Source organism: Eleginops maclovinus, chromosome 1, assembly GCF_036324505.1.
Source record: "Eleginops maclovinus isolate JMC-PN-2008 ecotype Puerto Natales chromosome 1, JC_Emac_rtc_rv5, whole genome shotgun sequence".
NCBI lineage: Eukaryota > Metazoa > Chordata > Actinopteri > Perciformes > Eleginopidae > Eleginops > Eleginops maclovinus.
Genome location: NC_086349.1, coordinates 2,133,611 through 2,161,589, shown reverse-complemented (window position 1 = coordinate 2,161,589; position 27,979 = coordinate 2,133,611). Strand labels below are relative to the sequence as shown.

At 38.1% G+C, this 27,979-nt stretch overlaps 1 protein-coding gene across 1 annotated transcript; it reads right to left on the bottom strand.

Annotated features, from left to right (window-relative positions):
* Positions 1-1,180: 1,180 nt before the first annotated feature.
* On the bottom strand, positions 1,181-27,979 carry hck (HCK proto-oncogene, Src family tyrosine kinase). Its single transcript, XM_063895654.1, has 13 exons — positions 27,744-27,979; positions 18,111-18,252; positions 14,274-14,307; positions 13,515-13,605; positions 13,248-13,343; positions 12,334-12,437; positions 11,434-11,583; positions 10,346-10,498; positions 10,065-10,247; positions 9,094-9,170; positions 7,961-8,114; positions 7,514-7,645; positions 1,181-3,921 (listed from the first exon to the last, which is right to left on the bottom strand). Exons 2-13 carry the CDS (start codon positions 18,243-18,245, stop codon positions 3,719-3,721), a joined length of 1,512 nt encoding a protein of 503 aa, XP_063751724.1. The 5' UTR covers positions 18,246-18,252; positions 27,744-27,979; the 3' UTR covers positions 1,181-3,718.

The following is a 27,979-nucleotide window of genomic DNA, read 5'->3' as shown; positions in this document are numbered from 1 at the left end:
GTCCCGGTGGAACATGCCCCCAGACCCCCCTAGAGGAAGTGAGGTCCTCCCCCAGATTAAAAGAGGTTCACATGGCTAGGGCCCTAAATACATTTCCACACTGTTTATAAACCATAGAATGTCCAAATGTTTCTGTTTAATAATATATTGGTCGATTATAATGAGTGTTATTCTTTGTTTATATTTAATATAGTGTATTCTTTGGATACTCTATCGAATGTACAATTGTCGGGCTGATGTTACTAGATCCAAACAATGCACCTGCTGCCAAAACATTTCCTGTTAACCCACTTTCAGATACTTAAAAATAATGTTGGATAGTTTATTCTATACCAAATCATCTTATTTCAAACTTTTCCTAAGTATTGTGTGTGAAAATCTGAATTTATAAGTAACTAGTAAATTCATCTGTAAAGTAATTGTATTGGAGTAAAAAGTGCAAAACTGGCTTCCAAAATGTAGTAGAGTAGAAGTATAAAGTAGTATAAAATGAAAACACTCGGGTTAAGTACAATGACCTCAAATGTGTACTTAAGTACGTTACCTTTACAGTCCACGTCTAAACTGAAATTAAACATTGTTAGGAATAAACTACTTGTGTTATCACTGTATGCACAGCCGAGTATTTATTGTATGTTGAACAGTAGGTTAGGTCTGTTTCAAATAACTACAATTTTCAGAAGACACTTTTATACATTTAAGGGCGTTACCATAGAAAATATATATTGTTTGTTTGTACAGTTTATTTTATTTATGGGAAAATTCCACATCCATAAGAAGAGATGGACTGACTTTTTTGTACTTTGTCTGTGTATCGGAGTCCTGATGTTAACGGTTTTGTTGTACCATGTATAATAGGTTTATGTAATTTCTTGATTAAAAAATCAACCTCCAGTTGAAGATTTAACCTAAAGAAACACAAAAATATCCTCATAACTGAAACAATATAATACCAATAATAATATAACAATATTAATAAATATTAATTTCTATGTTTTCAAAGAAAGTTTAAACTGTATTTTTCCGGCTTGTGACATAAACCTCCTTTTATGTTAACCATCAACAGTAATATATATTTACATTGGTTCATTAGGATGTACTTCCAGCTTTATTAGCCTCCTACTATTTGACTACAAACAAGTACATGTGTACAAAAGTGTGTAAAAGAAAGGTTTTAAAATGCTTATAAATTGTTTTATTTGAAATATGGTCTCCAGAGATGCATTGAACAAAGCATCACACGAAATATGCCACTATTGATATATTGTTAAAGAAAAACAAAAAAACCTTTAGAAACCGGATGAATTCGTATATAGAACAGGACATTGATTTAATATTTTCACCCTCCTCTCAGATATTGTATCGCACAGAACTCAGAAGGATACAATCATCAGTCATTGTACAAAATCTTAGATTATTAAATACATTCCCTTTGACAGGATTTTGCTGCAAGAATCCCATCATCCAAACAAAGTAGGAAAAAAAGCTGAGAAGGCCTTAATGAGTCCTTCACTAAAAATGTTTAGAAAAAGTGTTTCCTTCTGGAAAGATCACTGCATTCAAGATACACTCATGTTCCATTTTCACAAATAAATTATTTTTTAAATCAGAATAAAAGAAGGCCAGATGTGTGGATCTACAGTATATGCACTGCTTTTTCATTTAGATCCCAAATACAGCACCACAAAAGTAATGGGCGGAAAGGGAAAAAAGCATCATTGGTTAATATGGCTTCACATTAAATGCTATTCCTAAATTGTACAGACCTTATATATACAGCGCGTGTGGAATATATTATAAATGTTTAAAAGAGACAACACCTTAAAAAAGGCACATTGAAGGAGTATGGCTAAAACAATCCACAACATAATGGAAATATACACTGCCTGGCCAAAAAAAAGGTCACACTCTAATATTCGTTGGACCGCCTTTAGCTTTGATTACGGCACGCATTCGCTGTGGCATTGTTTCCACAAGCTTCTGCAATGTCACATCTTTTATTTCTGTCTTGCATTCATTTTTCACCAAGATCTTGTATTGATGACGGGAGATTCAGACCACTGTACAAAGTCTTCTCCAGCACATCCCAAAGATTCTCAATCGGGTTCAGGTCTGGACTCTGTGGGGGCCAATCCATGTGTGAAAATGATGTGTCATGCTCCCTGAACCACTCTTTAACAATCTGAGCCCGATGGATCCTGGCATTATCATCTTGGAACATGCCCGTGCCATCAGGGAAGAAAAATCCATTGATGGAATAACCTGGTGATTCATTATATTCAGGTAGTCAGCTGACCTCATTCTTTGGGCACGTTGCTGAACCTAGACCAGACCAACTGCAGCAACCCCAGATCATAGCACTGCCCCCACAGGCTTGTGACTTTTTTTTTGGCCGGGCGGTGTATTAATAGAAGATTAAAGCACACAGTATATCTTGCACTTTGTAAAGTCCACACACTCCTTTCACATGGTAAACACTGCACATTAAACCAGAGAGGAGGGGACAGTGACAGCTGAATGGTTGGCATAAACACAGTATTATCAGACCGCTTCACACATTTCCTCATAACATCTGTGTTATAGAGATATAGAGATGGATGCACAATGTGTGCTGGAGCACAGCAACTAAATCCAGTGTCTTCCATGTGACTGCATTCAGGTGTCCTTGTTTGTTTGTGAATATAGACATACAGCTATGGAAAAAAACAATAGACCACTGCAGCATTACCAGTCTCTCTGGTTTTACTGGTATGTGTTTGGGTATAATGACATTTTTTAACATTTTATTCTATAAACTACTGACAACATTTCTCTGTGTTGGAATTCAACAGAGACTGGATTGGCTGCCATATGTAGAGATTGAGATTTAAGAACAATCTGGAGTGGTCTCTTATTTTTTCCAGAGCTGTATTATTTTACAAGAGACTGTACGTACATTATAAAAGGCTCAGGGTAGAGAAATGGGATCTACTATTTATATTGTTATTTTTTTACTATATTTATATATAGTAAAATAGCAGTCAGAATATTTTACAACACAATGTAGGGTCAGATTTGTTTCAAATACAGCTTTCCCTTTCCAATTTGTGAAAAATACCGTTCTCGATGTGCTTGCCTTTTCAGTATTAGAGCTTATCTAAGCACACATACTAACATTCTCCTTGATGCTTATTTATACCTGTTGTTTTTGTCACACTAGTCTCTAATCACTTATGCATTATTTATATATATGTTTATGAATGTTAATCTTTAAATTTCAGTGGAATGTGTTTTTGATATCTGTGAAGGAAACCGATGATTTACGGTCAGTTTGGTGCAGATAAATATCCAGTAGAGATGATGCAGCTGTGGTCATGTTAACCTATATTCACGCCTTCAGATCATCAGACTAGTGTAAGAGTATGAGGTAATAATGTTATCTCAAAATGTTAATGCATTAGTAATAATAATAAAGGATATGTTGGAAATATTGTTTTTGCATTTTTTATTCTGTAGTCATATATCTTTAAATGTTCTCATTCAAAGGAATGAGGGCCAAATGAAAAAAATGTACAGTAATGTTTAGCTTGCTTTCAACCCTCCCCAATAATGTTTGTACAGTCCCTTGTTATGATGGTTGTGTGTGTACAAAAGAGGAACAGAAAAGAGAGAACATGCTTGGAATTGCACTGTAGGAAGTGGACCTGCTGTGAGACTGAACAGCACTGTCAGAGAAGACTCATGGCTGCTGCTGATACTGGCTCTCTGTTGCCGTGTAGAAGTCCTCCAGGACACTCTGCAGGTACTCAAAGGTGGGACGCTCCTCAGGCTTGTTCTTCCAGCACTCAAGCATGATCTCATAGAGTTCCACGGGGCAGCTGTCAAAGCGTTTCATCCGGTAGTCCTTCTCCAGGGCACGGATCACTTCCGGGTTGGTCATCCCTGGAGACAAGAGTACATGGTTTGGTTAAGAGAGGCAGAACAACCACAAAAAAAAGACCAATAGGAAGTAGCTAATTGGCTGGGATGCTTGCTTCATAGCTTTAAGGCTAGCCATGTTAGTCTGTTGGTCAGTTGGTTCGTTTGTCTATTGATCTGTTCGTCAGTTGACTAAAATATCTTAGCAACTACTGGATGGAATGCCATGAAACTGTGTTCAGACTTTCAAGATCCCCTTTGAACATGTTCATCCCTTGACTATATCTTTAGCGCCACCGTAACATTGTGGTTTTAAGTTAACTACTGGATGAATTGCCATGTAATTTGTCTCATGATGCTCTCAGGATGAATTGCCTTAACTTTGATGATCCTCTCACTAGTGTAGCCCTAGTTCACAATGTTGAAACCTTCCACCTTCATTTTGCAGTCTATTGATGTTAAACTCATGACAGTCTATGCCGAAATTATGGGCACTTTAAAATGTAAATATTGATATCTTCACAGTGACTGTTTTACCATTCAAACTGCATTTGATAGGTCCATTACACTTTCTATTTGGCATATCAAATGCAATACAATGTTAGTTTATATCAATAACCTAAGACCCTGAAACGTAGGGATAACCCCCTTCAAAAAGTTGCTAGCATAGGTGTAGCCTTCTTCTTGCTACATCAAGAACAAGCGGTACAACCTTGAGAAAAATTAAATTACAATAAAATGATTAACTGTGGAGGACTTTGGTGATGAGTTGTTAAATGATAAGCAGAAAACTACAAATTGCCCTACACATGTAGTGTTTTTTTAATCCTGGCTTTGTTTCAAATTAAATCGATGGCATTCTCCTCCCAGCACCCTCATTTGGCAGGCCTTCACTGGGTTGAGTGTAGGGTTACATTTTGATTCAAGGTTCAAGCTTGATTTAAACTCATTGTAGCAACAGTTTTGCACAGCAAAATGGGGTTGAAGGATGCTACATAAGGACAACAAAACAAAATCTCGATTTCTTATGGTGATGATAGAGTCGAGGAGTCACAGGAAAGAAGCTGCTGTATAGTCTGTTATTTCAGCAGCAGATATTTGACTGAAGTAGTGAATCACACAGGTAAACAGGCAGTTGCTGGGGTGGATAAATCTTGAATATAATTTGATTTCCCCCAATATCACCATTGCTTAGTACAGGGGTGGCCAACCCGCGGCTCTCGAGTCGCATGCGGCTCTTTGCCCAGTCTCATGCGGCTCCTCAGTTCATATGGAATTTTAATTGTGTGGGGGGGTTTTTGCACATATGTACGACTGAGTATTAGGGCCACATATGAAGAAAAAAAATATTTTTGCCGTGACGAGATTAAAGTCGACACGGCGACTTTAAAGTCGACACGGCGACTTTAAAGTCAACATGTCGACATTAAACTCGAAATATCGAGAATAAAGTTGAAATATTATGTCGACTTTAATCTCGACGTGTCGAGATAAAACTCGAAATGTCGAGAATATAGTTGAAATTAGTTGGGAGACATAGCAACCGCTCCCACAGGTCCTGCACTGAATCCGAAATGGCTTGTGTAGATCATTTGGTCAAATTATACTTCCGAATTGGATTTAACAATAAAGAGATCCTCGCTGTTTTAGCGAACCTCGACACGTCGAGATTAAAGTCGACATGACATTTCAACTTTATTCTCGACATTTCGAGTTTAATGTCGACATGTTGACTTTAAAGTCGCCGTGTCGACTTTAATCTGGTCACGGCAAAAATATTATTGTTCTTCATATGTGGCCCTAATACTCCGTCGTACATATGTATCCAAGTTCAAAAAGGGTTAACGACACACAAGTTCCAGGCCAATCGTTACACAGAGTTTTTGATACGGAAGTGCTTTAGCCAATCAGAATGCACATCCTGCAGTACAGGAGGCGGGTTCTACTGAACTCGCGATGTGACAGGGAAGGGAGAGATCTGCTTCTGAACGGCGAAAATAAAACTCAGATAAAACTGAAATAACTCAATACAAAGCTGTCAAATCAAAACGGTAATAGTTTGCAGTTGTAGCTGTGTTGTGAGAGGGCCCGTTCACGGAAAGCTGGCCACCAACACAGAAGGACTCCTGAGTTGCTGAATCGCGATTACGAAATAAATAATAATAATAATAATAATAACTGTCATGAAGCAGTATTTGAACCAACCTTAGTCATGGGTTTGTTTTAAATACAAACATTTACATATTGTAAGCCAGATTTGTAAAGGAGTGTTCAACGCAATGAATGCCAACTTAGTTCAAAGAAGCAACTTGCAGTAATATAAAAGTAGTGATGAAGTGAGAGTGTGTGTGAGACAGTGCACACAATCTTAATGGCTGAAAATAACTGGCCTCTGGTCTTAATACTTTCTGTCAATATCATGATGTGTGATATTTACAAGAAGTCTGGCTGAGCAGAGGTATGTGTGTCTGTCTGTGTGACAGAGTGTGTCTCTATTGGAGTTTGTGTCTGTGTGTCAATTATTGTACATTTTTTGATTTTCATTTTCTATGTGTGAGAGACAGAGAGGGGAGTGAGGGAGCACACCAGTGGCGTAGCTATACCTATTTTAGGTGAACTTCAGCCCACCTAAAAAAATAAATCCCACCCAAATGAACATTTTGAAATTGAAAAGAAAAATGTGTATATTTTTTTTACGTCTCACATTAGTGTTGAGAGTTGTGCCCCCTCCCCTTACCAAGACCACACAGTTCTATTGTGTAGCCTCTTAATTTTGCTCTCAAAGTGCACCAGAAGCATGCAATTCACTTTAGGGGTTTTTAAAAATCTGCCCGGGGAAGTATGCCCCCGGACCCCCCTAGAGGATGTGAAGTCCACCCCACTCAAACTTCAAAACTAGCTGTGCCCCTGGAGCACACAGAAAGGGTGAGAGCAAAAGAGAAAAGGGCACGAGAGAAGTGGGGGGACATACATCCACGATGTGTGTATGATGTGGCTCTTTGCAGTAACACAGTCAAATAATTGTCTCTTCGTCTCTGACTGGTTGGCCACCCCTGGCTTAGTAGATTGGTATTAAAGGTGCGCTATTCTGCTCATGTTCAGGTGTAGGCCTATATCAGTATTTAGTGTCTCTCTTAGGACATGTCTCCATTCTTTAATGTTCATAAATCTCTTTATGTTTCTCATACTGCCTGTGCTGCAGCACCTCTTTTCACCCTCTGTCTGAAACCAGAGTTCAGCCTGCTCTGATTGGTTAGCTGGCCAGCTATGTTTTGATTGGTCAACCACTTAGAGATGTCCTGCTATTAGCCTATCACGCACAGTGTGTTGGAGTGCTAGCCAATAGAAGCATGTGTGTGACATAGTGATTACACTACATAAAGAAGCATTAGCACTAGATTCATAATAATACTATGGAGGTGAACAAAGAAGTCAAATGGAAGCATTTCAGATGGCAGTGGGGGAAGGGAGGAGTGTGTGGGAGAGAAACTCCCTCTGGTACATAACCGATTTAACACACTACTTCCTACTACTTTGTGTAGTGTGAAGTTCCTGTTCTGCAAACGCATTCTGGCAAATGCAATCCTATCAATGTTGAAAGCAATGAGCCACTGACCTGGATATGGTGTGCGTCCATAGCTGATAATCTCAGTCAGCAAGATACCAAAGGACCAGACATCTGATTTGATGGTGAAAGAGCCGTAGTTGATGGCCTCAGGGGCTGTCCATTTGATGGGGAATTTTGCTCCTGTTGAAAGAGGAAATCAAAAAAACATTTCAAGTAATGTCGACAATGTAACTGCCTCTGTACATTAGCTGGCTCCTATTGACACATCCTCGTTTAAACTCTAGTGTCTCGCTCCTCAGTTAGGCTTCCGTCCCCCCGTACTATTTTTGTCTCTCATGTTGTAATCCCACATCTGACACAAAGTAATTTCCTCCTAAACTGATGAAAACTCGACCTGCTTCCCCTTCATTAGTTCTGGGGGAATCAGTTTCCTGCTTTCTTAATCACTGATGACACGTGCCCTTCCAACATGTAAGCGTGGATGGCGCGCCGTACCTTCTCTGGCTGTGTACTCGTTGTCCTCAATGATACGGGCGAGGCCAAAATCGGCAATTTTGCACACCAAAGCCTTATTGACCAGGATGTTGGCAGCCCTCAGGTCTCTGTGGATGTAGTTCCTCTGCTCAATGAAAGCCATGCCCTCTGCGATCTAAAGATAAATCAGTCAGTTTAAACAGATCAAAACGTAGTGCCCCATACCAAATGTCACTGGAGATTAAATTACAAAACACTACGAAACATGACAGTAGCAACACTTCCATCCGTTCTTACATACAGTATAGAACACTTTGTGAAAGCACGCTGGTAACAACAGAAACTGAATTTTAATATGTATAAGGTACCTATAAGGTACACATGCTACCTTCCTTTAGTTTATTTGTGTTAGCACTAGATGAGACCAATCAATCTGTTGAACATGTCAAAATTAATCATGGGGGGTTGTTTTAGTATTAAGAGTAAATAAATAGAGGTAAATTGGGAAGGGACTAATAAAACTAATCAAGAAACATGCACATCCACAATAACTGAAACTATATCTCATATAAAACTATATCAACTGTATTACATTATTACTGTTTTTTAAACAACAATCACATCTTAGTTTTAAGATAAATATTATCTTGTCATGATCATCACATGGGTGTGTCTACACCTGCAGCTCAGACCTGCTATGGTAACTTTCCAAGAGGGGCTGCAGGTTGGACTGGATCTGCAGGTTTAAAGGAGCGGGAAGCTGAAATGTACTGGCTGGTAGTGGAAAGGTCCTCTACGTCTATCATTGTGTTCTCTTATTCAATCAACCATTTATTATTCGATATTCCCTGGATAAAGTGCCACTGTTTTTCTTGCAATCACAATAATGAACTTTATTTATAAAGCACCTTTCGTGCAGGATGCAACCCAAAGTACTTTACAGACCAAGACGAGATACATACCGTAAAACTAAAGGAGTAAAAATAAAGAGTAAGGGACATCCTTAAAAAAAACTAACAGAAAGAGTCAGATCACAAAACCATAAAACATCAAGAAGGTGTGACCACTTAAATTTCACCAATTTCAAAAAATATGTTTTTAATTGACAAGGTAGTTTGCTGTTCTAAGATCCAAAGGAAAATACTGTGACCCACCTGGGCCGAGAAGTCGATGAGCTTGGGCAGCTGGACACGGTTTCCCTCATCACTCTTTAAGAAGTCTAATAAACTTCCTGAGGGCACAAACCGAAACATTAACACACATATGGTGACACATCTTTACCAAATATTTTGGATGGTTAGTACATTTCATGCTATACTTATGTAGCTCCAACTGTTGCAACTGTATAATTAAGTTATTTCATACATTTTGCCTCATATTTTAAGCATTTGGCAATTTAATAGTATATCAGCACCATTGTTGGAACAAAAAGGTGAATCAAACCTTGACAAAATTCCAGCTATTATTTTTCCCACTATTATCCTTATAAATGTATGGAAGCCCTTTTGCGCCACAGAAGAAGAAAAATATATATCCTGTAAGCTATAACTATGACTAATCTCATTATTAGTATCTCATATATTTTGACTAAATATGTCATACGTATGACTTACCATCTCATAATTATGACTTACAGAATAATTGTTTATTTTTCTGTGGCGGAAATAGGCTTCCATATAAATTTGTGACATCAATCTCAGACATTATTTGAGTTATTTTATTGTACATGTGGGAGTTTTTCTTGCAATTAACCACTTTAATCTTAGATATATCTGAGTTAACTTTAGAAGGGAAAGTCAAATTTGTATTTCTTTTAACCTAAAATAGCCCTATCATACACGTCACACTTTCAATTTGTTACTTGTTAGTTTCTACTCGAAGCACTTCAAGCAGCAAGTCTTCTCTGATTGCTACCTAGTTTTCATGCATTCTCAAACACAAAACAAATCTAATTGTGATGTAACTTAAGTAACAAAAGGTTGGTAAAGAAACTTATAGTTTTTGTTTTAAATGAACACATTTGAAGCAAAACATTTGAAACACACACACACACACACACACACACACACACACACACACACACACACACACACACACACACACACACACACACACACACACACACCTTTCTCCATGAACTCGGTGATGATATAGATGGGCTCCTCCTTGGTGACCACAGCGTTGAGGCGGACCAGCTTGTCGTGCTGCAGGGACTTCATGAGGTTGGCCTCCCCCATGAAGGCTTCCACCGACATGCTGCCAGGCTTCATGGTCTTCACTGCTACCTTGGTGTGCTTATTGTATGTAGCTGAAAGCAGAAACCAATAATTGGAATTAGAAAATGTAATTCTAGCTTCCTACCTTCATTAACAACTGGATTGTTAAAATGCTTCAGATCTGTCTCACCCAACCAAACCTCTCCAAACTGCCCGGCACCGAGCTTCTTGTCCAGTTTCAGGGATGATCTGGGGATTTCCCAAGCGTCTTTCTCCCACGGTTTCTCAGGTTTAGGGCTCAAGCATGGGTGTGTCAGGTTTTGGCAGAGACCGTCTCCCTGCTCTGGAATAAACAGAAGAAATATTCCATGATTTAATTCAGTTTTTTTTTTTTAATGAAATGTTTCTTCTTTAAATATATACATTTCACAATTTTTCCTAATTGCCGGGAAATGTATATTTCACGATTCAAACAAGGACTCATATTGAAGAGTATTAAAACCAATCCCCTTAGTGATGCACTGGTTCAGGTGTTACTGTCGGCCAGCAGAGTGTGCTGTGTGACACACTTTTAGAGGTGAGAGACAGGGTGAACCCAAGTTCCTATTTTATGACACCATTTGTTTTGGTTAAGATAGATATGTGGGTGGATAGATGGAGAGATGGAGAGATGGAGGGATGGAGGGATAGATGGATGGATGGATGGATGGATGGATGGATGGATGGATGGATGGATGGATGGATGGATGGATGGATGGATGGATGGATGGATGGATGGATGGATGGATGGATGGATGGATGGATGGATGGATGGATGGATGGATGGATGGATGGATGGATAGATGGATAGATAGATAGATGGAGAGTTGGAGAGACGGAGAGATGGATAGAGAGAGATAGAGAGATAGAGAGATGGGTAGATGGGTGGATGGATGGATGGATGGATGGAGAGTTGGAGAGACGGAGAGATGGAGAGATGGAGAGATGGAGAAATGGATAGAGAGAGATAGAGAGATGGATAGATGGATGGATGGATGGATAGAGAGAGAGAGAGATAGATAGATAGATAGATAGATAGATAGATAGATAGATAGATAGATAGATAGATAGATAGATAGATAGATAGATAGATAGATAGATAGATAGATAGATAGATAGATAGATAGATAGATAGATAGATAGTTGTACTAACCAGATGATTACTTTACTAGACTACAGCTAATCAAACATCAGTGAGGATGTTAAATCTTCCCGAGCTTGGAACTAGGTCTGACTCACTCTTGTAATGGCTGACCAGCTCCTGCAGGGTGCTGAAGGTGATGCGGGGAGAGATGTAGAACCCTCCATTGTCCAGCGTACGGATCTTATAATGTTTCACTGTGTCTCCGCTCCTGACGTCCCCGTCCCTGACAGACAGGGAGTAGCTGCCTGTGGGAAGAGAGAAAGAAAACAGTAGTTACCATTTCATATTTCAATGTTGATGCAAAACTAACATTTTACTTAGAAATGTAAAATTACAATAGCTTGGACTTCCTGAAGAATAACATGAGTAACTTAAAGGGGTACTCCATTGAATAAATGTTTTACTTTCATAATTGTATGGGATTCACAGCAGACATATTAAAACAAGAATAACTGAAATCGAAGCAACAGAAGTCAAGTAATATTATGACTTCACTCTCCTATCAGTCAAACTGCAATGCTCAATTCTGATTGGACAATTCAGAACATGTGAAATGTTGTTAATCCAGTAGTACAGACCGCTGTCAAGGACTATAATGACCGTTGCAAAGGAGGATCAAGAGAGAGAAAGGAAAAGAGGTTAAAATACGGAGCGCTGGACGTCAGATTTATCACCAGAAGAAGACAGACAGGAAGTGAACACTAACAGGAACACGGTCTGGGCTCTGCAGGGTTTAAAGACTGTTAGCGGATCAGAAACTGAACAGACTTTAACAGTAACAGAAAAGTGGAAGCAGAAGTGACAGTGAACCCAAAAAGCTCTTTGCATTCATCACTAATAGACATAATTATAACAGCAACTTTGAGGGTCAATTATGAATAATTAAAGATATTTGTCTTAAGCAGAGTATGATTTTTTCCCGTTAATATTGTGACCACGTCTGTTGAGACTGCTCCACTACAGGACAGATATTCTGTTCTAACGCCTTTACTCACCCTGGGTAGTCTCACTGTCTCGGATCATGTAGGATCCAGCTTTGTTCCCAGCGGCCAGCAGCTGCCTCTCAGCATCTTTCCTGCTGACTCCCTTAAAGAACCAGCTTAACAGGAAACACATCAGTTAGTACGTCTCAACTGCTCTTTCATTTTCAGACTTTCGTTTTCTATTCATATTGTGTTCTTTGTGGCCTTATTCATTTCAGCTTTGTTATAAACCTCAAAAAAAGTGGAGTTATGCATGATGAGTGAAATTATTCAAAGGTTTTTTTGGTTCATGTGGGTCAAGAACACGTGTCTGCTGGACAAAATAAATATCTAACTACCAACTTCCATCCTACACTACCTCTCTGTTTACACATCCTGATAGGGCTGCATGAATTGAAAAAAAATTGGTTATTTTGTCTGAAATTGCAATTGCAATATGATTCACGATAATGGATGGATTGATGATTTTGCACAATTTGTCTTATAATCATTTAAACATGTATTTGAAATTACCATGGTGTGATCTCTTTTTACTTTTTTAAGGGCATCTTTACCAAACATATTTTATTCACAGTAATATGATTTGTATGCCGTGACATCTCTGCAGCAAAACTATCACACATTCAGAATGATATTTTCACATATTTTGCCTGAAACAAATATTGTTCCCTCCTGCGATTTGGATATTGCACCAGCCCATGATATGATTCCAAATAAAACATTGATAAAATAAGCAGCCCTATTACCTTAATCCCTCTTTACCGTTGTCATAATCATGACGGCCATTAGAGGCAGCCCTGCATTTGTAAGCTAAAGGGTTTAGGGGAGGGTCACTGTTTTATGAGTTTGACCAAGCTGCTGTATTTGCTCCGTTTTGAGTGAGAATGGATAATGCATTTACATGTGTTCATTGTGAGTACACTTACTCCTCTGCTTCCAGAGTATCTTTGGCCACATAGTTGCTGGGGATGAATCCTTCCTGACCTGTACTGATGAGCTTTGCTTTCCACCACTCCCCCGATCTGCAGAAGAGCAGAGAGACACAAGCGTGAACATTTCTTCAACAAGAAATGACAAACCACATGCTTCAAAAGTCCGAAAACGACATTTAACCGCACAGTTATGAGTTATTATATCATATATTGTAGCTATTCTTACATCTGAAGGAACACAAAATAGATGATGATACTCACTCCTCTAAGATTCTGAGCTTGTCTCCCTTTTTGAAGCCAAGGTCAGCTTCATGAATGGCCTCATAGTCGTACAGTGCCATGGCAATACTCTCTGTTACAGGGACGCGGACAAAGAGGAGGAAAAGTTTCATGTTGTGGTTTTAATACGCAGTGAAAAATGTGTCCCCTTTTTTGCATTGTCATGTGAAAGCTGCAAGCATACTTTCTGAAGAATTGTATACTGAAAAGTGGCCTGAGAATACATCTTGTTAAGCAAAAAAAATAGTAACATTGTCTTTTGAGAAGTCCACACTTGGGGATTGGGGAGGTCATGAGGATTGCACCAAATACTGATATGAGTGATAATAAAAATGAGTGAACAGGACTGAGTTCAGTACATGTTTTAGTAAACACTGCATTGAAGTCTTAACCATATCTATATTGGGTGCCCAGTACTTTGACTATGTAACTGACTTCCTTGTTAATAATAACAGTTGAGCCGGTCTCCAGAGAGTGTGGTGAAGTAGTGGGTGGGGAGGGGGAGGCTATCGCTCTGTCTCACTCTACTTCCTCTCCCTCACATGCTGTGTTGAGCCTCGAAAAAGAGTTTACTGCCTCTAAGCAGCGCTAACCTACATGACGCGGTTTAAAGAGAATCTATGGTGGTGTCAACAAGTACTAACTTTAATTTAAGATACAGATTCATGTACAGGTTTGCTATACATAACCCTACTGTGTGAGTGGAGCTGCAGCAGTATGTAAATAAAGATCATGACTCACCTTCTAAAGAGTTTGTATTGGATGGCATTTTGCTCTGAAGAGAGAAACACAGACACACAGTCATTATCATTTTATGTCCCAAGACGAGCCCTGAGGTCCGCCTCAGCTGGCTTTTTAAATATTCCTAATGTCCACCAAAATAAGAGGGATGAGGCCGCTTTTATCCACTACGCTCCAAAACTGTGGAACACCCTGCCAGGAAATATCAGAGGCCAACTCATTTTTAAACGGCAGTTAAAAACACATCTTTTTAGATTAACTTTTTATTAGTGACGCCTTCCTTTAAATGGTCTTTTAGTCTTCATTATTTACCTACTTTTATATTGTTTTATTTATTTTATTGGTGTTAAAGGGTTTTAACTTTTATTTTTTATTTAACAGTTTTAATAGCAACATTTCCTTTTAAGTTGGTCTTTTAATATTTAACCCTTTATTATAATTATGAAGGTTTTATTACTATCATCCTATTACATTTTATTGTACACGCTTGCTTTTATTTTATAGAGTTTTATATCTTTGCATCGATTCACTTAGTCTTGTGTGTTGTTTTTCAGAGAGGAATCATTATTTGTTTTATTTTATTCTATTTTCATTACCATACCTTTTACTTCAATGTGTCTCTTAACCTGTTCAAATGTTATACTTTCAATTTGTGATGTGTGTCATTTTGTTAAAGCACTTCGAGCTGCACATGCTGTATGAAAAGTGCTATTTAAATAAAGCTTTATTATTATTATTATTATTAATATTATTATAAGGCTGGGAGAAGAACTCAACAATCATTCCCCCCCTTTGAAGTTGCTTTAATTGTATTTTCGGTCTTTTTAGGACTAATGCAACACTATCAGCATATTAAGTCAGCCAGCTCTAAAAATAACAGGCAACGCAACTGCATGGTCAACTTTTTCTGGGAAACCTACATTCTCCAAGATGTGGTTGGTCTGTAACAAATACATTTCTACAGAACTTTTACACAGTAGACCGCTGTTTGTGTCTCGTGTGAAACCAAACGTCTATGCTCCCTTGTTTCATTTTTCTGACAAACTTGTTTTTAAGCCAAATGAGGATACTTTACATACTTTACCTAAACCTAACCAAGTAGTTTTTTTTAGGCTACATTACCCTTTATTTCAGAGGGACAGTGTTGAAAGGGGTAGACAGAGGGAATGACATGCGTAAATGGTCCCAGGCGGGATTTGAACCTGGGTCCTCTGCACGGGAACTGAGTTTGAATCCCAATACAACTAACCAGGTAGTTTTGTTATGTATAACTTATTTACAACGTTTCTTGACAATGCAGTTTTCCTTCAAACTTAATGTTGTAGAACACAGGGTTTAAGTTCTCCTGGCAATGGTGTGGCTTTTCTTCAATAGGTTTTTGTTAAGACGCTCTGTCTCCTGATGGGTGCTGGCTACTGCTGCAGAACGTGTTGTAGAGCAAGCAAAGCCTTTCACATTCACATTATGCATTCCTTATTTACTTTAGTAATATAAAAATACTGTTTTTCAGTTGACATGCACATTTTTTTGTGACAAATTGTATTAAATTCTACTTGTAGTGGTAAAGATTGTCCAAAGCAGGAGTGTTCTTTCTTGTCTCAAAATAAAGCGTACCATATAAGGCATTATTTCAATAAACTGATCTATTATAGTTCCCTATGTTTTGAAAGAGCACATTTGGCCCTCATTAAAATGAGCTAAAATAAAGCCATTGCAGTGAAAACAAAGATCTGAAAGGAAGGGAGGAAGGAAGAAAAGCAACATCTTATCAACATGTTGATGTTGTCGGCAGTTATCTCTAACTAACGTGGCTTCTCTACTTTAGAAACAGTCTGCTAGGTCAAATGTTTGATAACACGCAATGGGAACAGGCCACCAGACCTTCATTTGCACATTTAAATACAATAAAGTATGTGTGATTTTAGGGAAATGGTGTTGCTTAATAATCAAGTTTAGATCATTGGTCTTCTGCCTGAACGCTCTGCTTCTGCTTCTGTCACTTCCTCTTTCTTCATCGAAGCGTCAGAGAGATGTTACAGGCAGCACACAGGAAGCAGCCACCAAAGGGACTGCTGTTAACATGCAGCAGCTCACCAATATCACAGATCAAAGTCTGACCAGTATGCAAACAAGCCACGGGAACAGTGGGTGTCGGCACACGTCCATACTCTCTGAAAACAATCTCTAACATTGCCGTGGTAACCATTCAAACTGTATTCTTTATTCTTTTGTTCATTATCATTCTTCCTTATTCTCAATTTATCCAAGGGAACTTCTGCAATTGTGTTCAGCCATTACCGTTAAAAAAAGTTCATTAAAATCTTTTGGTCAAATATGATGCGCATAAGAATCTAAATGTATGTTTAGTGGTTTGAGTCATTTACATTCAGATTTATAATGCAGTACCTAAATCAAGGTTTTTCATTTGATGCTTAACTCTTATGAGGTTAAGCGTGTTATGAGGAGGTCAAGCCCAAATCTACCTCAGAGTTTTCCTGTTGTTGGTCATGCTCTTAGTAATGTGTGGGAGGGTAAAAATTGTTTGACAGCTATGCGTCAAGTGGCTGTAGTAATATGACTAGAAACACCAAAACAGGCCGTTAAAACATTAAAGACTTTTGAACTGATTAACTTACTGATGCACAACTGACCGTTCTTCATTGTGCACCACAAAGGGTGTCAGAGTGATAAAAGCATGCAAAAAGCGATGGTGACTTTGTTTGCCAATTTAAGTTTAAACGCATAAACCCACAGTAAGTAAGTTATATTGTCTAACTTCATTCGCATAACAATTTCTAGTTATTTTTGTAAGTTAATCTGATTGATAACTTTAATTATACAGCCCCTTATGTGACTATAGTGAAGTAGGAAGTCCAAATTCATTTTGTAAAAAACAAAGTATATAGATGTGTCCGTGGTGGACTGATGGGTCAAACAAACAGGCCTTTCACACAACTGCTGCTTGTGTACATGGAACAGAAACTTGACCTGTCGGCATATTTAAATTGAATTATCGGTAATTAAAGTTATGTAACACATATTAGTTAGTTAGCCTAACCACAATCTTTTCCTGAACCTAACAAAGTCGTTTTTTTTGTATATACCTAAACAAGTTGTTCCGTTTCATGTCACACAGTTTTGAAACTGTAACCGTTTTCACTTTCACCTAAGTGTCCGCAGATGTAGCCCTGCGACACACACTATTGGTAATAAAACAACTCATAACATTTAAATGGCTGATCAATAAATTCAAAATGAGATCCAACCCCTACTTTGTGAACAAGGATTATATACAGTAGCTCTTTTAGTTATAGAGGCCATTTAGCTGCACGAAGAGTACTTCTATTTTTGTATTACATATGGTTGCATACTGTAGTGATAGAGATAGAGATTGTAAAGCAGGTCTAAGTGCTTTTTCAATACGGGGCCCACCACATTTTCTACACTCTGAGATGCAGAAACGCTGACCAATCAGATGAAGACCTGGGGGCCCTCAGAGACTCACATTTTTATGGAGAATTTCACAGACAGAGACACTAGAGACCAATAAAGGATTTAAAACATATTCTAGTAGAAACCCAAAATACCAAAAAGTATTCTCCTGAAAATCAATGTCTCCTTTTATTGAATTTTGTTAATAATAATTATAGAAAAATGTATTAACATTTTGAAAGCAGAACTTTTACTTTTAATTGACTTCTACAGTGATGAATGGGTACATTAATTATTTAAATACTCCCAACAAGTTGCATTAAAGTGATGAGAAAGCAACTTGTAAATTATGAAATCTGTACATTACTTTTTGTTGCCATCTGATTAACACTCAGCATTACTTACAGCCTTGTTCCCGGAGTTCCCGGTGGTGGGGTCTTTGACATAGTGGGCAGCCTGCTGTGAACGGTTCTGCTGCTCGTCAATAGCCGCTCCTTTGCTGAGAGGCTCTGACTCCTTCTTTGAGCCCACACAGCCCATGGTGCTCCTGCAGGGGGAGAAACAGCAGGACATGATGGATGTGCAGCAAAAACAATTCAGATATAACATGTTACAGTCACAGTTATCCCAACCCTAGAGTTACGGTCACACCAATTTGAGATAAACATATAGCGTGGCCCAGTTATTGGAGTATTTGTAGGCAGACTCGGAAGTTAGCATCGCAAGGGCTCCCTGAACAAAAAGCATTGGGATTTTTCTGTTGAATTTTGGAAAATCTAAGGAAATTACCTCCTTGTCACATTAATGATACTTACACGTCTGGTTCAGCAGGATAATCGACACAAATGTTATAATATTTGAAGCGTAAATGCAAACGCCAGAGGTCACATGGATTTACGTCATCACAGCTGAGCTAAAGTTGTTTAGCAACGGTCATTTTTAAGACACGTATCAGCTTCAGAAATTCACTAATGTGATCTTTACTGATTTGTACAAGTCATATGATAAACCGTGAAGATGTTGTAATCTTGTGTTAACCACAGACCTTATTTTAGGCATTTTCGGCTTTTGTGACGAGGGAACCAGGAAGAGGGTAAAATGCTAACTCATTTCCACGTTTAGGACTCATCCCTGCTCCACTCTCTACTGAGCATGCATTATAAGATTGTAAAAGCTTTTGCCTCTTTAAAAAATGGTCATTTTCAAGCGTTTATAGCTATTTTTTTATTTCTAGCACACATTCAGAGGTTGTTGCACATCACCATATCCACAATGAGAGCATCAACAGTTGTTAAATAAACAATAAACAGTTACAAATCAACAATTAATGTATAACATGACCCGAACAGTAGAAGGGGCACTGTTCTAGACAATTAACAAACACTATCAGGACTGAGCACAAAATAACTCTCCTCTTAACTGTATATTGATATTTAATAATGCACTGTATGATGTTTGCAAGCCATAACAGATAAATATGGAGGTACTAAAGGGATTCATAACAAATATGGTTGCAAATATAGAACATATTGAGATAGAATGGACAACTGTGAAATATTGGGGTTTGTGTTTTAATTGCGACAAAAACTAAATGAATGTTTGAACTATGGTCGACAACATTCATGTTAGAGGAGGGTTTTCTTATTTATTGCATGATTGTGTAATAATCACAATTAGTCTTTATGCCAGGGCCTGTGTTCAGGCCTGATGTGTAAACATTAAGTTCTGTTGGAAACAGTGGGTTGTTTACCAGTTATTGAACATCACAAGCGGTTCCTTCAGGTAAACATTAAGTATTATTCGCTCATTTGTATATCCAAATTTTAATGTAAATACAATTTTCTCTTTAGTATGGAAGCCCTGAAGGCAAGTGAGAAAAACAAATTGCATTCATCCATTCTGTAAATTGTTTTTTTTCGCCTGTGTTCATAACTTGAGATCAGGTGAAAATAGGACTTGTGTTAGGATAATCTAATTCCTTCCATAAGCAGAAGTGAAGAACTCTTCATGTTCTCAACAGGACTAAACACATTCAACTTTTCTTCTAGGTGAGTTTAAATCTCTCCATGCAATCCAAATACAACGTATGTTGTGTGTTATTCATCAAGATAAATAATTACCCAATTAATAGAATTTGCTTTACGTTATACATTTGATATCACTCAACAGGTGGACATGAAAAAAAGTGGATTTGTATAAGATAAATGTAGTTATTTTAGAAATACGACAACAAATACCAAAAGTGAAAAAGTAATTTTTTTTCAGAATTAGAACATTTATCAGAAAAATCTTTTTTTCACTCACTCCTGAGGGCTTCTACTGAAAAACAGACATTTGGACTTTAATTAAATGGATGATGTCAACGGATTCCAATAATAGGTTCAACTCATTCATTTTGCTTTTAATTAACCTAGTGCAGTTGTGTGATATTTGTTGACATCATACATTTAATCAAAGTCAACATTTCAATGTTTTCAGTTTATTTAATATGTTATTTTTTGCAAATTACTAGGCAGCAAGTGTCCAAGTCTTTTATTACTGCTTCTTTAAATATATGTGTAACTATGTCCATTTTTTCACTGAGGGGTCATTGTACATAAAAAAGATAATTCACGTTTGAAAAAAACAGTGAAACACCCAAGTGCAGTCTTGTGAGGAACACACTGTGACACATATTGAGAAAAGTGAGGCTTTATCATCATCACCGGTTCCTATAAAGGTATTTCAACATGTTTAGTGGGTGAAGAAGTTGTGAGGTGTTCTCAGTTACAGGGCTTCAACTCTGACTCAGTCCGTTATATGGAATGGTTTAAACGACAGGCATAAGTGAAAAAATATTGTCGGAAAATTATGTAATTTGAGATTCAAGTCCAATTAAAAAAAAGTTACCATATTGACAATAAAGCCGAAATGTCAAAGAAAAAACTTTACATTTCAGGACTAAAAAAGTCAACCATTTGATAAATAATTCTATTAGTCTTAGCACAAGTAATGAACGTTTGATTTTATTCTCTATATTTCAATATTATTCTCAAAATGTTGCCTTTATTTTTTGTCTTTGCACATTACACTATACATTTTGACTTTATTCCTAAAATACATATATAGTTTTTTTTAAACCCTGGCCGTATGCGCTTACATACATTGGGTTTATCTGATGATTTTGGGGCTGCTTCTTCCATCTCTAAAGTATTGGATGGGATTCTTCATTAATAGCTTAAACAGATGTTGGCAAGCTGCCAACTGATTTGATTCTTAATATTAGGATCTTTCAGTATAGACACTTTTCTATCCCGCTTCTTCTTCAGACACATCTAGGGAATACTTTGTTTTCTCTCGTATCAAACTGTATCTGATTTGCCTGCATGTAAATGTGAACGCTGTTATCTGGAACAAGGTTTAACAGGAGCGGGAACAAAGAGGGAGTGTGTGATGGGAGGGATGGAGAGGACAGAAGAGAGAGTTATTCTGATAAATAATAAGTTTATTATGAGCACTGTTACAACGCAACCAGATCTCCCATGCAGTGGTAACATGTCACGGTAAAACGATCACAACTAAAGAAGACACACATTTCCTCAGAAGATCATTTAATATAAATAGCAATGGAAACACTGAAAGTACACGTTATTTCAAGCATCTCTTGATCTATCCTATAGTAGATATTGCAGTTTGCACGTGTTTAACACATGTACTTCTTTAGTCAATGGCTTAAATGAAGACAATCATTTTAAAGTGAGTTCTTATATTGTATATAATACGCAATTAATGCCTCATCGTATCAAATATGTGCCAAATTGCCTATACCTGGAACAGAACCCTGAACATTGGATCAAGTTAAAATGTATTTTGTTTACATACGAGAGTCTAAGATTTAAAAAGAGGGAAATTTATATCAATAATATCTTATATTACATATAAAAATCAGGCATTACTGTCAGCGATATAAATAAAGGTTTTCTGCCAATTCTTAGGAATATGATTATATAAAAAGGCTAAAACCTTACGGAATAGAGAAAGGAATTAAATGTAAAGTTTGCTGTATGTAAGTGCAAGTGGAGATGTCATGAGTATGAGAAAGAACTCAAGCGACCTGTAAAGATATATTTAGAAAAAACCATGAATTTAGCAAGACACTACAGGGGAATATGGTACACATTTGAACTTCCCCACTAAAATGCACTACAGCATTTATTTTGTATGACAAGTTTTCTGAAAGTCTAATTGTTCTGTATGAATAAAATCCTCCACAATTTACCATCACCCATCCACCCTGCAGCTTCTGGATCCAGTGCTAACCACCACTTGAGTGAACACCACCATTAACTATATTTCACTGGTCTTAGCCACTTCCCCTCTGCAGTGCAAAGCAGTGGAAAATATTTCATTTGAACATTCAGACACAGGAAGTTACGGTGTTCTTGAGGTCAAAATGAGTGGTGTCAACTTATTTGCTTCCTTATTTTCTGTGTTTCTAGCCTTGTTCCTCTTCACATGTCTAATTGCATCAGGGCCGAGCCACACTAGTGTCAGAACAGTCGGGGCTCCCTGTCATGTTTTACTGACACAAAATGGAGGTCAGCTTTAGTGGCTGGTGACACATTGCCCTAGTTTGGCTGGGTACATAATGCATCTGCCATTGATTCATGCCAGTCTATGAGTAAACACAACTAAAGGGAAATCCACATGTTTACATAGCCTGAAAGAAAATCTCAACTGGAAGCTCTCAGTGAATCAAGCTGGAAAAAATTATGTTTAATCTAACTCTCAGTGTCAGAGATCTATTGGGAGTGAGTCATGGAGACCAGCAAGCCAAAACTAAAAACCAAAAGGAAGATGGAAGCTTCCTAAAGCTGCAGACTGAGATGTCTTTTAGCAAGGTTCCACTGGGGGAGTCAACATTTTGCCTTTTGTTTTAACATTTTACTCAAAGTATCTTTAACTTGAGATAACAATTTGTTTTTCGACTTTTCTACTTCTCAAATATCTCCATAAATGGCAATATATACAATAAAAATAAGGCTGTGAAAGCAACTATTTCTCATCAATGACATCATGTTTAATTGTTAAATAATGTAGTTTTATTTTATTAGAGGACCGGATGACAAATTAGCCAGGTGGACGTATCAAGTGATTTATGCTAATTACAGATATTGGGTTCCACATACATGTCTGCCTGATGAACAAGTCATTTCAGTACACAAAGGCTTTTGAAATTGTGCAATAACAGTCTATGATTATATTTGAGAGCGCTGATATGTGGATTGTTAAAATGTAAAAAGTCCCACTCAGTATCTTGTTCACAATTCTTAAAAATCCATTAAAATATGCGTGTCTGTCGCTTTGGGTTAACGTGACCAACAACCAATCACATAAATCTCCCGCCCCAAACAAACAGGCGAATACATTAAGTCTCACCCACTGTCTCTGCCACCTCCCTACATGCCGGGTTCCTCCTGTTTGTATCCCTGTATGTGTTACACCGGGTGATTCCCTACTGCTATTATTATTTGCTCTTCCATGTTTTGGAAAATGCCCTGCGCTCTGGCTCTCCCAGCATATTAACATAAAAGCGGTTTGATTGGCTAGAGCTTGCACTGGTTATTTGCATTAAACGGGATTTGATTGGTTGGCGCTTCCGTCGACACTCGAAAAGTTGAACTTTTCTCAACTTTCGCCGTGAGCAACTCAGGCAAAGCGAAGCAACGGAACCACAATGCAGTTCGGCAAAGCTTGACGTCACCCCATTCAAAGTGAATGGGCAGCGCCTCGTTGAAGCTTCCAACGGAAGTGTGTGGACGGGCCGTTAGGGTTAGCCGGTATAAAAACAGTGTAAAACAAAAAATAGTACTTTCCAAAGCGGTAGTTCCACAAATGAGTTGCGTATCAAAATTATTTGAATGTGTCTTTGCCGAAGAATATTTCTAAACCCCCTCTTCCCTTGCTGGGGAAATGAAACGTACATCTATGAAAAATTGCTTATGCTACTTTGGAGACAGCTTCAGTTCTGTGTTTCTGTTTCTCAACTTCATTGTGACCTGTGTGTTAATGTCCAGACCACATGGTTCTTAAAGGGCCATATTCTGCTCATTTTCAGGTTCATATTGGTGTTTTTGTTCCTCTACTGGGATATGTCTCCATGCTTTTAATGTTCGAAAAGCTCTTTATTTTTCTCATACTGCCTGCTCTTTTCACCCTCCAGAGCCCAGTCTGCTCTAAATGGTTAGCTGGCCACCTCTGTTGCGATTGGTCAACCGCTTATGTGTCCCACCCATTAACCTATGTTGTACAATGTGTTGGAGCGCTTGCCAATAGACTCCTTAGTGTTACATAGTAATTTCACTAGGGTCAGGAAGGGGGGGGGGGGGGGGGTTGTAAAGAACTCAAAAATAATAGGGCCTCTTAAAAATAGCCCTATCATATCAGTGCCAGGCCAGGCATGTTTATATATACAGCACCAGAGCAAAAATAACCTGAAATTCAATCAGACCAACTGTCACATTCAGAATGATGCGAGATAAACTCTGCTCCTCCCTAAAACCGATATCTTGACTGTTCAACAACACTGATGGAAATATAACATTGCCATCTCTTCTATCATACTGTACGTTAAAGTGTGTATAAAGGCCTGATTCATATGTATCATATTACATCAAACCATGCAAATAAGTACCACTGCAAACACGAGGCTGTGGAACCATAAATCCAGAATGTGACAGCACAAGCTTCCAGGATGTGTGGATAACTGTGTGCATTGATACAAAAACACAACATAAACCCCCACCTGTCATATATCTGCTGCTTAACCCTCCCGTTTTTAAATAGTTTTATTGGAGGCTTTGGCGCAGTGGGATAGTGCACTGATCTTCGGATCAGGGGAGCACTGGTTCAATCCCCACTGCAGTCAGCATGTCGTTGTGGCCCTGGGCAAGATTTCACCCCAATTTGCTCCTGTGGGGATTGTCCACAGTAGTGAGTGTATGTAAATCGCTTTGGATAAAACCGTCTAAAAAGTGACATGTAATGTTTATTTGTATTTATTGAAGTCCTTCTCACACAATGACCAGGCTAGGATGATCCATCAAGATGTTTTCCCTGTGATCTTTACTGTAGTTTACTACAAAAAAAATGTATTAGTTGCCTTTGTTAACTCAACATTTTGTGTAAATGAGGTCCTTTGACCATAAATGGCAAAATGATAGAAGTACAACTTGTGGTAATGAGTTGGGAATAAAGTTGGAATTGAATGTGTATCCAACAGTTATGTGGTAAAAAAAATCCACCTAGGACAAAAACTGCAGTTAAGGGCACATCTCCACCCACAATAAATTCTTATTTGTGAGGGAATTAGAAACTAGTACAACACTTAAAGAGCTGATGCTCTCAGCAGACGGAAAACAGGAACAATTCTGTTATGAGGAGGGATTTTTTTACACAGATGTAAATGTTGTGGGCCATGTTTGGGACTGCCTAGGGCCATAACAACACCACCTGCTGCCAGCCTGGCTCTCAACCAACAGGAAAGTAAAAAAGAAAGAAAAAGTATTCTGTCAGCCCCGAGCTTCGACCAGTCGACTGCATTGTTAACAAGTTACTTATCAATGAAACGACTCTGGGACTGGGCTGCCGGTTGGCTACATCTCAGCGTGCTAACCTTTGCAATCATAGACACCATTCAGGAGATGGAGATTATAAGAGTCATATCAAATTTGAGACTAATACCTTATAGATCGATAGATACTTTATTTTTCACAAATTGGGAAATCATTTTGTCACAGTGGCAAATGGAGAGTCAATCCAAAAGAATTACAAATGTACTTTAAAAAACAATAAGATAAACAATAAAAACAGTATATCTCAGTAAAAAAAAAAAAACCTATATTCAGAAGAGTATCTAAACATTATACAGTATACGATATATTGTATCTTTATCCTACTTATGTCATTTGATTTGATTGCTGTCCATGTTCTATTTGGTATATCATATAGCATGGTACAGTATGTATTGCATAGGCAGGAATGTACTGCATGTTGGAAAACATATGCCAAATATGATGTAGGTTATACGAAATCTACATGAAAAGTATCTGGTCGGAGCTTAAAAAGGGAACAAGAAATTAATCTGCAACTATGTTGATAATGTGTCATCAATCATAAAGAAAAAGGCAGAAACAAAAAAATAATCATTCACTGTGTGAATTTTTCTATTTGTTGGATAAGACAAAACAATTGATAAGGCTCTCCTAAACTTTGTTGGGCAGTTTTAATATTTTCCTGGTATTTCATAGAGCAAACAATTGATCATATCTGAAACGAATGAGTTGCAGCCCGAGGCAAGAAACTTATATATTTATGTATCTCCAGTAAGTGGTATACCAAAGACTATAAGAAGCGACGTATGGTCTGGCGATTGCCATGTCATTTTTTTTAGAACCAGAAGTGTGGAGCTAAATGTAATTTTAAACTGAGTTAGACATTCTAAGTGACCAAAGGGTTCAAATAAACATGAATGAAATGAACAAACATGGTGAAAGGGTAAAGTGGAGAGACGACACTGTGAGCCATCTATCAATCACAAAGTAGCCCCGCCCTAAAGCATATTCTGCTTAATCGTCTATTTTAATCTGAATTAAACCAAATGTTCTGAAGGATTATCGTGTGGAATTAAAGAAAAATAGCAGTTGAGACCATACACTTTCATTAAAAGTTAATAAAACCAAGTGAGAAGCAGAAGGATTTTCTCATAGATCAACAGAAACTTCACTTTTCTTCACCATCATCTGGCCATTGATTCCTAATCCGCCTTCATCGTTTAATCTTCATATTGGAACATATGCTGTATTATACTAATAAAGCTTTGTTTTAAATAAAGGAAATTGTTTTCAAAGCAAGTCATACAGACACCAAACATATATGTTGTGTCATTTGAACAATTTGAGGTTGCAATACCTCTTTACAACATTTTGGGTTCAGCAGAGAGATGTGGCTGCAGATAGATGCTGAGTGGGGAATTTATAGTCCCGACATGTTGTAATAATGGCATTTCTGCAATGTACATAACTTTCTACTGAGAGTTATCTCACTTCCACTCTTTCATGCACAAAGAGTGGGAGTGAGATTCCCTGAGAAGAAACACATTTTCTGTAATGGATACACTAAAAGAAAATTAATTCACTATAAAGTTAAACAGTATATCTGTTATGTGTGTTGGGGTAGAACAGGGCGATATACTTATACTATTCCATGATATGATTCACGATATCAGAGGGAATGACCGCAGCACCACAGCACTCCGGAAAATATTTTCACATATTTTGCCTCAACCAAAATGTGCCCATACTGCAATTTGGATATTATGCTTTTTACTGCATTTTACTGCAATACAGCCTTTAAAACCAGGAAACTCGGGTTTTGAAATAGCCTTTTTCAAAATCTAAAACGATATTCACTATTCACAATATAGTGAGCAGCCCTACAATGCTGCCCATTAACGATTGAAATGAAAGTTAAAGTACAGACTGGTGTTGAGAAAGACCAGAAGAGAAACTAGCTTGTTTTTTTCTGGAGAGACAGTTTTAAAAATAACTCTAACACACACACACACACATCCACGCACGCGCGTGCACAAACACACACACAACGGGCAAATATTTAAGAGACTTCTTAATGTATGAGGAGAGGCCTGTATTAGAGCAGTTTGCATCACTTTTGACCACTTTCACAGTCCTCTACAGTGTGTGTGTGTGTGTGTGTGTGTGTGTGTGTGTGTGTGTGTGTGTGTGTGTGTGTGTGTGTGTGTGTGTGTGTGTGCAGTGCAGTGCGTGTAGGCGCTGGTCGCTTCAACTCCAACTCACTGAACTTCCTCTTTTGGGAACCGAGCATCCTTGTTTCAAAAACGTATTTTTGCCTATCAGCAAATTAAACTTTCTTGTATCCCCTATATGTTCCGCTCCCTTATCATTGATTCCTCGGTGATATTTCGGACAGTTTGAATACTCCCTCTGCACTCCACCAAACACACAACGAGAGGAAACTTACCGCGCTTCAACCAATCACCTCGACTCTTGTTTGTTTCGGTTGTATATTCTCTTCTAGACTCGGAGAAGAATATTCCTCATTTCTTCTTCGTTGGTTCCATCTCTTCTCGGTAGTTTTTCTGCGGGTTCGGCTGGAGATGCGGACAGGGCGGCAGAGCGCAGCGCACTGAGCTGTATGAGGAAGTTGGAGCTGTGCGCATCTCACAGTGTGTGAAAAGAGGAACCAGCCCTCATCCG

Coding starts and splice junctions, on each gene's coding strand:
- hck (XM_063895654.1), bottom strand. CDS start 18,245: ATGGGCTGTGTGGGCTCAAAGAAGGAGTCAGAGCCTCTCAGCAAAGGA. Junction 9,171..10,064: donor CACCGAGTTCATGGAGAAAG/GTGTGTGTGTGT, acceptor TTGTGCCCTCAG/GAAGTTTATTAGACTTCTTA. Junction 8,115..9,093: donor TCATCGACTTCTCGGCCCAG/GTGGGTCACAGT, acceptor ATTTATCTTTAG/ATCGCAGAGGGCATGGCTTT.